At 37.1% G+C, this 13536-nt stretch overlaps 1 protein-coding gene across 1 annotated transcript in view; it reads left to right on the top strand.

The window, feature by feature from the left end:
• The window catches only part of LOC114025125 (24-hydroxycholesterol 7-alpha-hydroxylase), a 114768-nt gene that overhangs the window by 18236 nt on the left and 82996 nt on the right, over positions 1 to 13536 (top strand). Inside the window, 2 exon segments of the mRNA XM_027838465.1 lie at positions 6583 to 6732; positions 12052 to 12139. Coding sequence (XP_027694266.1) covers positions 6583 to 6732; positions 12052 to 12139 — 238 coding nt within the window.

Below are 13536 nucleotides of genomic sequence, written 5' to 3' on the forward strand. Positions count from 1 at the left end.
ATAATTTTTAAATGATAGTTTTACCTAATTAATCTATTTGTTCAGTCATCCCAATTAAATTACTAAAAACTTTTTTACCGAATTAAAAAAAAAATAGTAACAAAGTTCATATGAAGAATGAAAGGTCAGGAACTTCAAATAAACCGGGAAAAAAGATGTAAAGGCAGTAGATTCAGCAGTATCTGTAGACCTTAAACTATATTATAAGGTGATAACATTGTTAAAATGTAAAAAGAATAATTTTGATTATTTTAAATTATAATTTTCTTGTATAAATAAAACCTACATAGCCAAGAGTACAAGGAATGCTGAAAATTGGGGAAAAACATTCATAGACAGTCTCTCAGATAGGATGTGATTGGATTGGAATATTGCAGTGGTGTAGGAAATTATGAACTGGCTGATTTAGAAAAACATGGAAAGACTTGGACTTCTGAAGGAAGATGCTGTCTACCTTCAGAGAAACAGATGATAGGAAGAAATAAGCATTTTAGACACACACACACACACATATAAACATATACATAGATATCTATAAACATACACATATAAACTCATACATGTAAGACCATACATATATGTATATATGTAAATGTCTCCATGCTTCGTTGTAGCCTTCCTATGGGTGGGGATGGGGAGGGAGGGGAAAAAACAAAGCAAAAAGTGCACAGCGGAGAACGAAAGAAAACCAACAAGGAAGCAAAGGAAAGCTGAGCAGCTTTGAAAACAATGTGTAGTATTTATTTCATAGGTTTTCTTGGAATGGAAATTTATTGTTTTATATTAAATTCTGTCATATGATCTGCTGTGTACATGGTAATGTTTTTTTTTAATTTTTTTTTCTAATTTTGTATTTGTTTAAAATTTTTTTAAAAATTATAAAAAATGTGTAGTCATCCACAGAGCTCTGCTTGTCTTGATCCTAATATTCTGTGACATATGCAATTGAGAAATATTTAGTTCTTCCTAGTACTGGAAATTTTCTGAAGGTTCTTTCCCTCCCCACTCCCGTTCTTCCCAATAGAACATTCCTATTGAGATCTGCTTTCCTAATGCACCAGGGTAGAATGAGAAAAAACCCACACAGCTATGAATCATAAATAAGCTAAATAAAAATGCATACTCAGCTTGATATAATTTCTTTGGTGCCCACTGGATATTCTTCATGGATCCACCATTTACTCTGTTTCTCTCAATTTATCCTTGTCTTTCCTCAGGAAAAGAAGTCATATGACAAACCTGACTTATCTGCACATAGTGTCCAATAATTATGTGTTAGCGATGAGATGATTTGTTCTACAGTACTTATAGCTAAAATATTATGATTTTCATAGACTCAATAGGATTTAGAGCAGAAAGGAGCTTAATATGGAAAGTTAGAGACCAGCTTTTCCAACCCACTCATTTTACAAATGAAGAAACTGAGGACCTGTTTTTTTAGTGCCCTGCTACAAATGAATCAGAGTCACTCTTGGATTGAAGAGAAGAATTAATCAGCACCTTCTATTCACCTTATTTCTTACATTTACTTGCAGCTACCCTCTAAAAGAGTGATTTATAATAAAGTCACCACTACACCCAGGGTAGAAACTAGCCACAGACAAAACTTAACTAATCTAGAGGGTTTTTGAGGCATATTCTTTGTAGCCAGTAGAAGTCTCATGACAGGTGTAGATAAAATGAGATACTCAAGTCTGTGTTTTGAACTGGTTCTCCATCAGCTTTCTGAAATTGCAGAGGGTTGTAGTCTTAATCACCCACAGGGGAAAGGGAAGTAGAGGAAGTTAGGAGTAATAGCTCCCCAAATTATGATTGGAGAAGGGAGATGTGTTTACATCAACTGTCTGGCAGCACAAAGACCTGTTCAAAACTCTACCCTGCCCCCACCATGTATAATGTCCTGATGGCTGGAGCTGTGAATTGGTCCAGCCATTCTGTAGGACAATATGACCCCAAAACTTACTAGGTGGTATTATGAATTTAATGGAATATTTGTTGTTGTTTGGTCATTTCAGTTATGTCCGATTCTTTGTGACCTCACTTTGGGGTGTTCTTGGCAAAGATACTGGAGTGGTTTGCCATTTCCTTCTTCCACTTATTCTACAGATGAGGAACTGAGGCAAACAGAGTTAAATGACTTGTCTAGGGTTACACAGTAAGTGTCTGAGGCTGAATTTGAACTCATGCAGGTGAGTTTTCCTGATTCCAAGCCCAGTGCTCTATCCATTGCACCACCTAGCTGTCCAATGGAATATTATTTTGCTATAACTCTTGTTGTTGTTTGTACTTTGTTCATGAAGAGGATCATGACATCAAGAAGGTGATGCCATGACTTGCAAGTGAATTGGATTTAAGTGAGGGAGGGCTGTGCAAAGACACCAGCCTCACTTTCTCCTCCAGATACATCTAGGTCCAGTGGCCAGATATAGATCAGGACAACTGGAGATGGCCCCCTGCACCACAACTAATGTCAAGAGGGATGGTTTTAGAGAAACCTGAGAAAACTTAAATGAGGTGATGCAGAATGAAGTGAGCAAAACCAGCAGAACAATTTATAGAATAACAGCTTTGTAAAGGAAACAGCTTTGAAAGACTTAAGAAATCTGATCAATATAATGACCAACCAAAATTACAAGGAATGATCATGACTCATGTTATTCAACTCTTGACAGAAAGAAGATGGACTCAGGGTACAGAATGAAACATAACTTTTTAAATTCAATTTTGTTTTATTTTCATCTCCAAATTTTCTCCTTCCCACCTTTTCTTTCCTCCCATTGAGAAAGTAAGAAAAACAAAATCTATTGCAAACATGTATAATCAAGCAAAACAGATTGCCACAGTAGCTGAAAACATAACTTTTGGACTTGGCCAATTGTAGAATTTGTTTGCTTAACTATATGTATTTATCATGTTTTTCTTTTTTTCAAAGAGAATTAATTTTTGTACATTGAGAAATTTAAATTTAAATAAAAAAGACTCCCTACCCAAGATGGCTTGCAACTTTTTCTTTTATATACTAAAAGACTCTTTTCTCTGACAAACATTAGAAATGTTTCTGTTTTTCTAGTTCCCAAGGATCCTAGGGCAATAATCAGTTGAATTATATGGTGAGAGTAGGATGGGAGCTTAGCCTTTATATTTATGCATAGTATATGGAGATCTGTCATTTTTAAGAACAGAATGCTACAAAAAAAAACCTACTACACTTGTACTGATCTGAGCATTATCACAATTTTGGAGACAGGAAAAGATATTCTCAATCCTTGAGTAGGCAAAATAGTGAAATTACATAAGTATGAAGAAAACAAAAATTATAATTTGTATTCTCCATATGAATGATGATATAGATAGAGATGAGGATGGTAGGTGGGTGAAGGGGGGAGATAACCTTTCACAAAGATTATAATAAGGAAGAAAAAAGGCCTCTATTTAACAAAATAGCTGCTGTGTGTGTGTGTGTGTGTGTGTGTGTGTGTGTGTGTGTGTGTGTTCTGGCAAGGGATATCTCTATTTACAACTATGGTAAGTTTAATACTTAAAATGATAGAACTCTTAAATAGGAAACATTGTATTTAATGTTTACATTATTATATATAATATAGTATATACATAATATAGTATATAATATATACTATCGTATATAATGTATACATTATTAGCAGGGACATAGAACTACCAAGCCTAGGGGTTATAAAAGGTGTTATAGCAGTTAAAGTTCCAAGCCAGTGATGCAAAGTGACTTGCCCAGTGTCACATAGGTAGTCCTTATCAGAATCAGGATTTGAATTGATATCATATGACTTTAAAACCAATACTTTCCGCACTAAATCATATTAAATATATTTCACTTTACGGTTCTTCGACTAGTGGTTTCTTATCGTTGAAAAGAGTTGTACCTCTGTCTTTCTTTGTACTGGCATTGAGACCATTCTCATCATTCACTAAACTCATAGTATGTATTAGGTGATGGAATCTTATGTCAAGAACTCTAATCCCTAATGTATTCCTTTGGTTTACTCCCTTCTACCTCTCTCACCCTCCCTTTCTCCTCACCCCCAAAAAATTATAGGCATCAGCATAAAGCTGGGAATCCAGCTGCCAGCACAGGAATCAAGAAAACACTTTTCATATTCGTAGCTAGCTTACTCTGTCCTTTGACTCTCAAATAGCTGTTAACTATGCAATGCATCAATTTTAAGGCCTTGAAGCAATGGAACTACCCTAAATTGAATTTATTTGCTTTGATCTTTCCTTTAAAGGAAAGCTGTGTCATTGAATCATGAGCATCTGCCAAATATGGATCAGGCTTATTTATAGGATTCAGCAATTCACTGAGTTATCAGGTAAGGAAGTCAAAAGTCTGTCTTCAGATGTGGTCATTAAAGGATCGGCTGAGTCATTTTAAGTTTATTGAATAATATCGTTTTCTAAACCTATACATATATAATTCAGGACTCTTACTTTGATAGGTGGAAAAGCCAAATAACCATCTTAGCAATTAAACTTATTCTCTAGGTAGACCTGACCACATTTTGAAAGTCACATTATTAAGGGGTATAAATGGGAGCTCTCTGAATTTTTAAATTCTGATTGAAGGTGCAAACCAGTTCAAGTTAACTAAAATAATATATAAAGACACTTGAAAAAAAAGAAATAAAAGTAAGGGGTTCATTAAGGAAAATTGTTGTTAGTTAATATACTTCACAATTTTTTTAAATTGAAAATAATGAAGTTAGCACAAAAGCTAAAGGTGAAGAGTTTCAAGGTGTTGTTTTTTTTTTGTTTTTTTTTGTTTTTTTTTGTTTTTTTACCAAATCTGGAGTTGAGATAAAAGGTTAGAACTTAATTGCTTCTTCCCCATTCCCCATCCTCACAAATCAATCAGTCACCAAGTCCACCAAGTCAGTATTTTGGTTATGGTTTTTTATGCAGCTTGCATTTACTCACTCCTTTTTCTTTCTGCTGCCACCACCCTAGTTCAAGCCCCCATTAACTCAAGAGTGTGGATAGAAGGGATTACCTTAGCAAGGAAAATGTTAGACATACTTTCTCCTTTGGCACAAATGAGAGAGAGGGAGAGAGAGAGAGGGAGGGAGGGAGAGGGGAGAGGAAGAGAGGAGCGAACAGATGGTCGATGGTAATGATATTGGGTTTTAAAGACTGGGGAGAAGAATATAGGGATAGTGTAATTAAGAGTCTAAATCATCTGCTATAGGTAGCATTGGGTAACTTGATTAGAAAAAAGAGTTTGAGATGAGAAGCCAAAAATAAGGATTGTGAAGCAGAAATCAGGATAGAGAAGGCAGCATAATACAGTGGTATGAGTTCTGGGTTTAGAGTCAAATCCTTCCCTCTGCCACTTAGTTTCTGTGTGACCATAGGGAATTTACATAATCTGTCTAACCCCGGTTTCCTCTATTAAATGAAGGAGCTGGATAAGGTAATTGCTATGATCTCTTCTAGTTTTCCATTTGTGATCCTCAGGGATATATTGTTCATTTATTTCAGTCATGTCTGACTCTTCATAACCTCATTTGGGGTTTTCTTGGCAGAGATACTAGAGTGGTTTGCCATTTCTTTCTCCAGCTCATTTTACAGGTGAGTAAACTGAGGCAAAACGGGTGAAGTGACTTGCCCAGGGACACATAGCTAGTAAGTGTCTGAGGACAGATTTGAACTCACGAGGATGAGTCTTCCTGACTCTAAGCCTGGCACTCTATCCACTGTGGCATCTAGCTGCCCTAGAAATATTGTAGATGTAATTCTAGTCTGATACCCATCTTGGAAAATGGTGAGTGAAGGAGAGATGGAGAGATTTCCCTACATTGATGGGGCACACCCTTTTCCTACTCTCTACAAAAGCAGAAATCATAGCCTCTCTTAGAGATTGGGTAGACCCTATCTCAGATCTCAGATTTTGTTTTTTGGTCGTTTGTCAGTTATGTCTGACTCCATAACCTCATTTTGGGGTTTTCTTGGCAAAGATGCTAGAGAGATTTGCCATTTCAAAATCTTCTCCAGCTCATTTTACAGATGAGGAACTAGGCAAGTTACTTGCCCAGGGTCACACAGCTACTAAGTATCTGAGGGAGGATTTGAACTCAGAAAGATTAAGTCTTCCTGACTCCAGGCCTGGCACTCTATCCTCTGTGCCACCTAGCTACCATTAAAGCCCCTTTTACCTGAGCAAGAAAATGTTAAAGCAACTTGAGGGTACTTTTCTCTCTCAGTACAATTTGTTTTAGATTTGTCATTATTTATATAAAGATGAAATTATTATAGTATATATTCCTTCATAGAAAGGTGTGAATATTTTTTTTCTTTGGACCTAGAATAGCATTTGGTTCTAATAAGGAGCATTTTCCTCCTTGAGAGCAGGGGCCATTCTTTTGTGTTTTCCACACTAGCATAATGCCTAGCATATAGGAAGTGCTTAGAGAATAATAAATGCTTATTAAGTAAATAAATGAAGAAATACTTATTCTTTGACTGCTTTGTTAGTTGGCCTTAGAGGTCCCTTCCAATTCTATAACCATGAACCTATGATCCTATGATTGATTTGTTTTTTTTTTCCCCTAGGCATGTCCTGTGTCCTGTCACAGTGAATATTATTTTTGGCAAAGGCTTATATCCAACAACCCAGGAGGATATTCAAGAATTCCTCAAACATTTTCAGATTTATGATGATGGTTTTCAAAATGGAGGTCAGATGCCAGGATGTTTTTTAAGGTGGAGAGTCATTTTATGAAACTCATTCATGGACACAATTCTATTCATTTGGCCCTAATAAGGAAAGGATGAGTGCAATGAAGAAAAACTTAGAGGCCATATGATATTTTGGGCAAGATTTTAAGTACATTGAGAACAAAGATATTTCTTTGTAATTTTTAACTTTAACGTGCAAAGAAGTGGTGAGGGAAGAAAGGAAATGGTATGTTAATATTTTGTTACCTTTTTCTCCTTCATTCACAGTTCACTATCAGCTTTAGAGATAAAAATCCCATTATGCCTTAGTTACAGAGACCAACTATTAAAACAATGAGAACCAGATGTTGTCCTTACTCTTTTCTGAGAAATAAAGTAAGCTGGCTTAGGTCAGTGGTTCATTTTTCACAAAATAAAATGGATAAAGGAGAAAATTATTTAATATTAATGTTTCGACAATTTCTGAATTCAGGACAATCAACTTTCCTCTCCCTCTCCTGCTCCTGTCCCCCTAAAGAAAGTAAATATATTTTTTCTTCTCTATTAATTTATATAATATTTTCTTCCATTCACCTCTACTTAGTAGTAATTGTTCCCTGTGTAATGATACTTATTCTCACATATTTTGCCAAATTATTTTGTGATCTTTCATAAAATCACAGAATTTGAAAGTTGGAAAGCACCTCATCCATCATTAATTTCTGCTCCTAATAGAAGTATAGCCAATATACTATATTAGGCAAGTGGTTATCCACTCATCAGTGGAAGCTTGAAAACCTCTAAGGGGAGGGAACTCACCACCTCTTGAGGTAGCCCATATGTTTGAGGTAGAACTCAATTATTAGGAAGTCTTTCTTGACATCAAGTCTAAATTGCCTTCTTGGCAGATTCCATCCATTGCTTCCCATATTCTTCCATCACCAGACCTCACCTGGAGTATTGTATTTGTTCTGGTTACATAATTCAAGGAGACTGACAAGTTGGAGAATGTCCAGAATGGGACAACCAGAATGGTAAAGATTCTTGAAACACAGTCATTTGAAGATTGGTTGAAGGAATTGGACATGTTTAGCCTGGAGAAGAGAAGACTTGGTGGGGACATAATATCTCTCTCTTCAATAATTTGAAAGGATGTCATGGTTTGTTTGTTTTTTTCAGCCAAAGACAAGGTTTATTAGAACATCCATCATATTGGGCAGACTCCAAACAAGAGTCTGAACATGAGTAAACAGTGGCTAGGTTATAAGAATCCAGCATTGGCTAGGTTCTAAGAATCTGAGCATCTTAATGGAGACAAGATGGACCTTATATACAGAAAGACTATGGGAGGGATCAAGGAATGGCCAAGTAGTCTATGAGGTAATAGAACTCCCGGGAAATGGAGCCTAGATAGGACCAAGGGTGGGGAAGTGGCCTGGGGCCATAGGGAGACAAGACAATGGAGGGGAGATTGGGGTGGCCACAATGAAAGGTCAGTTGATGGGATTATAGCCTCAGGCAAATGCCAGAGATTTGGCCATGTGAGAAAGTCCAGGAATTTTCATTTCTGGGGCCCAGATCCCAACCCCATCATTCCCCCCTCAAAAAATAGGAACCCAAATTCTTTTGGGGTAAGGGGCAAAGGTCTCAGCTTCTGAAACTGCTTCCTGCTGGCAAGGGGTGTAGAGCTGTCCCTGCCTCCAGGGGGTCCCAAAGAGGAGGTTGACTGGAACCAAGCACAGGCTGCATCCAGGGAATGAGGGGGGACATTGGCTGGTACCCATTGTTTGGTACCAACTGTAGGTGAATGGCCTGTAGTCTTCCAGTCTTGGCTGGAGAAGAACTTGGGGTTAGGCAGTTTCCCCGAATGGGCCACCAAAATAATGTGGTTTAGAGGTTCAGGGGTCTTGAGACACAAGGATTCTGCCTGAAAGAATTCAACCCAAGCCTTCTTTCAGCCAAAGACAAGGTTTATTGAAGATTCGCCATATTGGCCAGACTCTTAAGGAATCTGAGCATCTATGAGCTATTGGCTAGATTCTAAGAATCAGAGCCAAGGATGTCATGTTAAAGGAGGAATTAGTCTAGTTTGGTCTGACCTCAGAAGAACAGAACCAGAAATAGTGGGTTAAGTTTGCAAAGAGGGTAATTTAGGCATGCTCTAGATCATTTTGGGATCTTTCATAGGATTACAGAAATTGAAAGTTGGAACAGACTTCATTGGCCATTAATTTCAACCCATTTATCAAAGCTATCCATAATATGCCATACCCAAAAAGAGGTTATCTAGTTTCTTATTGGTGATTTTCACCTCTCTTTTCCTGGGAACTTTGTCTTTCTTCATGCAATTTATTTTCATCAGCTTTTGAGCTTGCAGGCCACTAAAATAATCACATGTTTTTGAGAACACCATCTATCTATCTATCCATATCTCCCCATCTTATACTCAAGATGTTGACTTTTGTGCCCAATACAGAATGGATGGTCAGACTTGCAGCTGGGGGCCAGATAGACTCCTTAAAACTCCTGAATGCAGCCCAAACTAGATTACAATGTAATTGAAAAAATGTCTAACAAAATAAATAAAGCTGCAGTAAAATATAGATGGGCAGCTAGATGGCACAGTGGATAGTGTGTCGGGCCCAAAGTCAGACTTACCTTCCTGAGTTCAAATCTGGCCTCAGAGACTTACTAGCTATGTGACCTTGGGCAAGTCACTTAACCCTGTTTGCCTCAGTTCTTTATCTGTAAAATGAACTAGAGAAGGAAATGGCAAACCACTCTAGTATCTTTCCCAAGAAGATACCAAATGAGGTCATGAAGGGTCTGACATGACCGAAACAACCACCAAGTATAGATAGTGCTAATTGGCAGTTTTCTAAGTCAATATGTGTTCCCCAGTTATCTCTTTCTGCTTGAGTTTAACATAACTACTCTAGAATGTCAAAATCTTTTTAGATCCTGACTCTGTCATGTGGTTTATTATCTTATGCTCCCAGATTTATGTCATCTGCAAATTTGATGAATGTAGCATATACTACATAATTTTATCCAAGTATTTGATAAAAGAGTCAAACAGTTAAAGGCCAAGCACAGATCCCTGGTGTACTCTATTGGAAAGCTTCATTCACAGTGATGTGGCACCGTTAACAACACTGTCCTTTGAGTTTGCTCATCCCACCAGGTCTGGATCCATCCAATTGTATTATCACCTAATCCATATCTATCTACACAAATAATTAAAGGTATTTTAGCAAAAGCTTCAGTAAAAGTTTCTAAACTATATCTGCAACATTCCTCTCTACTGATTTAGTGATTCTTTTGGGGGAAAAAAATGGAGTTAATCTGGCATGACCTGTTCTTGATGAAGTCATTTTGACTCTTTGTAATCCCCAGGTCCCTTTCTGGATGTCTGCCAGCTATCTCTTTAATGGTGTGTTCTAGCATTTCCCCAGGAATGGAAGTCAAGTTCATTGACCTTCAGATTATAGACTCAATTATCTTCCCTTTTAAAAAAAATAAGGCAAACTTTTCCCCTTCTGTAATCTCATGGAGCCACTAATGTTTCCCATGATCTTTCAGACATCACTGCCAGGGGCCCAACAATTACATTTGCCAGTTCTCTCAGGATCTGAAGATGTTATTCATCTGGGCCAGGGAATTTGAATCATCCATGGAAGCTGGTTTCTCTCTTACCATATGCTTCCATATCTCTCATGTCAACTCCCTGTGTATCCTTTTTCATTCTACCATTATCAGTACATGGTTCATTTCACCTTTGCATAGAAGAAAAGAAAGTAAAAATGGATGTGTTTCTCCTCTTCTGTTTTAAGTTATATTTCTATCTACCTAGAGCAAAGGGCTAACCTTTCTTGCATCTTCCTTTTTCCTACATAGGTAAAAAAACCTTTCCCCTTTCAATTGGTCTTAGGTTTCTTCTCTAGCCTGTTCATTCTAAATTTTAGTGTTTCTGACATTATTTTTCTTTTTGTTTTTGTTTTTTGGCTAGGCAATGGGGTTAAATGACTTGCTTAGGGTCACACAGTTAGTAAGTGTTATGTGTCTGAGGCCGGATTTGAACTCAGGTCCTCCTGAATCCAGGGCTGGTGCTCTATCCACTGCATCACCTAGCTGCTCCCTCTGACATTATTTTTACAAGACTCCTATTCATCTTGTTACCCACAAGATTTATCTTCATCCTTTTGTTTTCATCTACTGTCCTTTCTTTTGAAAATCTAAATTGATTGGTGAGTTCCCTGTGTATCCACTTGAGACTCTCCAGGCAAATTCCATTTTTCCTCCTCATTAAAATTATTTCCTCTTTGTTCTTTCACAATTTAATTCTTCAGAATCTCTTATATGTTCTGGGCTGATTTTCCTTGAAGCATTTTGGTCCATGAGATCTTAACTGTCTTTCCTCTGAATCCTTTGGAATCTGTTTTCCCCAAGTCTAGGATGTGTTCATATTGTGGATAGAGTCATTTTCCTTTCTTAGCACAAACTCCAAGACAGAGTGGTCACTTTCCTGTAGGGTTCCCATCATTTCCATCCTTATCACCAGTTCTTCCTAGTATTGAGAATCAGTTCCAAAATGGAACTTCCCTTTGTTGATTCCTCCACCTTTTGAAGGATGAAATTTTTGCTAAGGCAAGTCAAGAAGTTATTAACTGTTTTAACTGTTCTGCTTTTGGCTGAAAACTCCAGTAGATGTCTAGATAATTGAAGGTTACCATGCCTGTCACATCATGCCTCTGTCCCAGGCTTGTGATATGTTTTCCAAAATCCTTAACTATGTTCTCTTTCTGTCCTGATGGTGTACTAGGTGTACTCCAATGACAAAAATAATGTATTTCTTCCTCCTTCATCCACTCAAATATTATATTTTTCCACTCTGATTCCTGGATTTTCTCATATGTGTATACCTTATTAACATACCTACCTTTTTACCTATCCTGTTTCTTTTGAAAAAGCTCTGTCCATCCATTGTCTAGTCATGGGTTTGTTTCATCTCCCCAAGTTTCAATGGTACTTATGAGATATAATATAGACTCTTTCCTAAAAGTCAATGAATGGAATTGGACAGGACACTTTATAAGAAACTGTTTCTTTCATCAAAGTTAATATTACAAGGATTTAAGTGTTAATTTTCAAAACATGCTAAGACAACATCATCCCTCCCCCCTTTCCCTTTCTATTTATGAATATGTGTTCAAGTGTATGGAATTCTAGCTTGATCTGAAAAAGGAACTCATGGAAATAACTTTCACAGCAATATAGCACCTTATTTTATGTTTTTTGATCATAGTGCTAGCTACGTCAAAAATGCCTTTCAAATGAATTTCTAACTGCTCTTATCACCCACAGAAACTGGTCAAAATCCAAAATGTGGCTTCTAAACCTATTTGAAAAAAGCATTACTGATCTAGAGAGGAACAAAGTTTCAGATGATCTGGTGTTTTCAAATCTTTGGTAAATACTAAATTGAACTGAAACATGGAATCATTTTGGATTTTTCAATGCAATATAACAAACAAAACACTTCTATGTACAAAGCATTGTACTAAGAATAATAAAATATGAGACATAATGACTATGGGGTGGCAGGGAAGAAATGCTTACCAGTAAGTATATAAGAATAAATATAAAACAGAATGTGATAATTTTAAAGGAGATGCCAAAAGAAATTGCTATGAGAAATCTGTGGAGTAAGAGATCTCTTCAATGTAATGAACTCCGCTAAGGTTTCAAGGAAGGGGTTGACCCACTCTTAGGATTTCAAGAAATGTTGGGTAAGAATACTGGGCAGGAAAAGAAAGTCCATCCCAGAGAGAGGGAATAATGTGAGGCAAGGAGATGGGAGAAGGTAAGATGGATGGAGAAGACAATAAGGAGTCCATTTTGGCCTGATCATAGAAGGGAGCAGGGTTAGATAAGGCTTGAACTGTATTATAAAATCACAGTCTCAGAGACAGAAGAGGAACCTTGGACCTATACCTGAAAAGCATCCAACTATGACATATCCAAAAACTGGTCATCCAGACTTTGCCTGAAGACCAGTAGTAATTGGGAAGCTACCACCTCCCAGGACAGCCCACGGCCCTTTTGTATAATTCCAACTATTAGGAACCTTCTACCTAATTCAAGTCCAAATTTCCTCTTTATAATTTCTACCCTTTTCCCCTAATTTTGCCTTCTGGGGACAAGAAGACCAGGACACGTTGGAGCCAGATTATGGAGAGCCTTGAATACACAGCTAATGTCAGGATAATTTTTTATGTGCAGTCTGAGACCTTTGGAAGTTTTTTGAGCAAGGCAGTGATATGATCAGAGCAGTGAATTTGACTGAATTATAAAGCAAAAAGAATAGGTAGATGAAGAAAAGAGAAAAAAAGTTCTATAAAAGCCAATGTATCACATCTAGGCTATCATGGTTTTTTCTTCAAACAGAGGATGGCCTCGTGGTGTAATGCAAATAACAGTGGAGTGGGAGTGAAACTGCCTTAGTTCTAGGTTCTAACCAGTGGTATTGCTATGAGAAGTCCTTCCAATTCTCTGGGCTTCATTTTCCTCACATATAAAATGAAAGAATTGGGCTAGATAATTTCCAGGATCATCTCTTGCCTGATATTCAGTGATTCTAAACATATTCCTCTAGAGCAATTACAAGATGTCTTTAATACCCTCTACTCTTTAAAGAAACCATTGAAAAATAATTAAGGGAATCTGTAAAATTCAGCTGTATAGCAAAGATCACCAGAAATAGGCTTTGCAAACTACTGTTTCCTGCTATTCCTTGTATAGCACCCTGGTGTGAAAAAAGTGAAATTTCCAGTGGAGAGTCTTAAGTAT

The sequence above is a fragment of the Vombatus ursinus genome, unplaced genomic scaffold (assembly GCF_900497805.2).
Source record: "Vombatus ursinus unplaced genomic scaffold, bare-nosed wombat genome assembly UNPS02014826.1, whole genome shotgun sequence".
Taxonomy (NCBI): Eukaryota; Metazoa; Chordata; class Mammalia; order Diprotodontia; family Vombatidae; genus Vombatus; species Vombatus ursinus.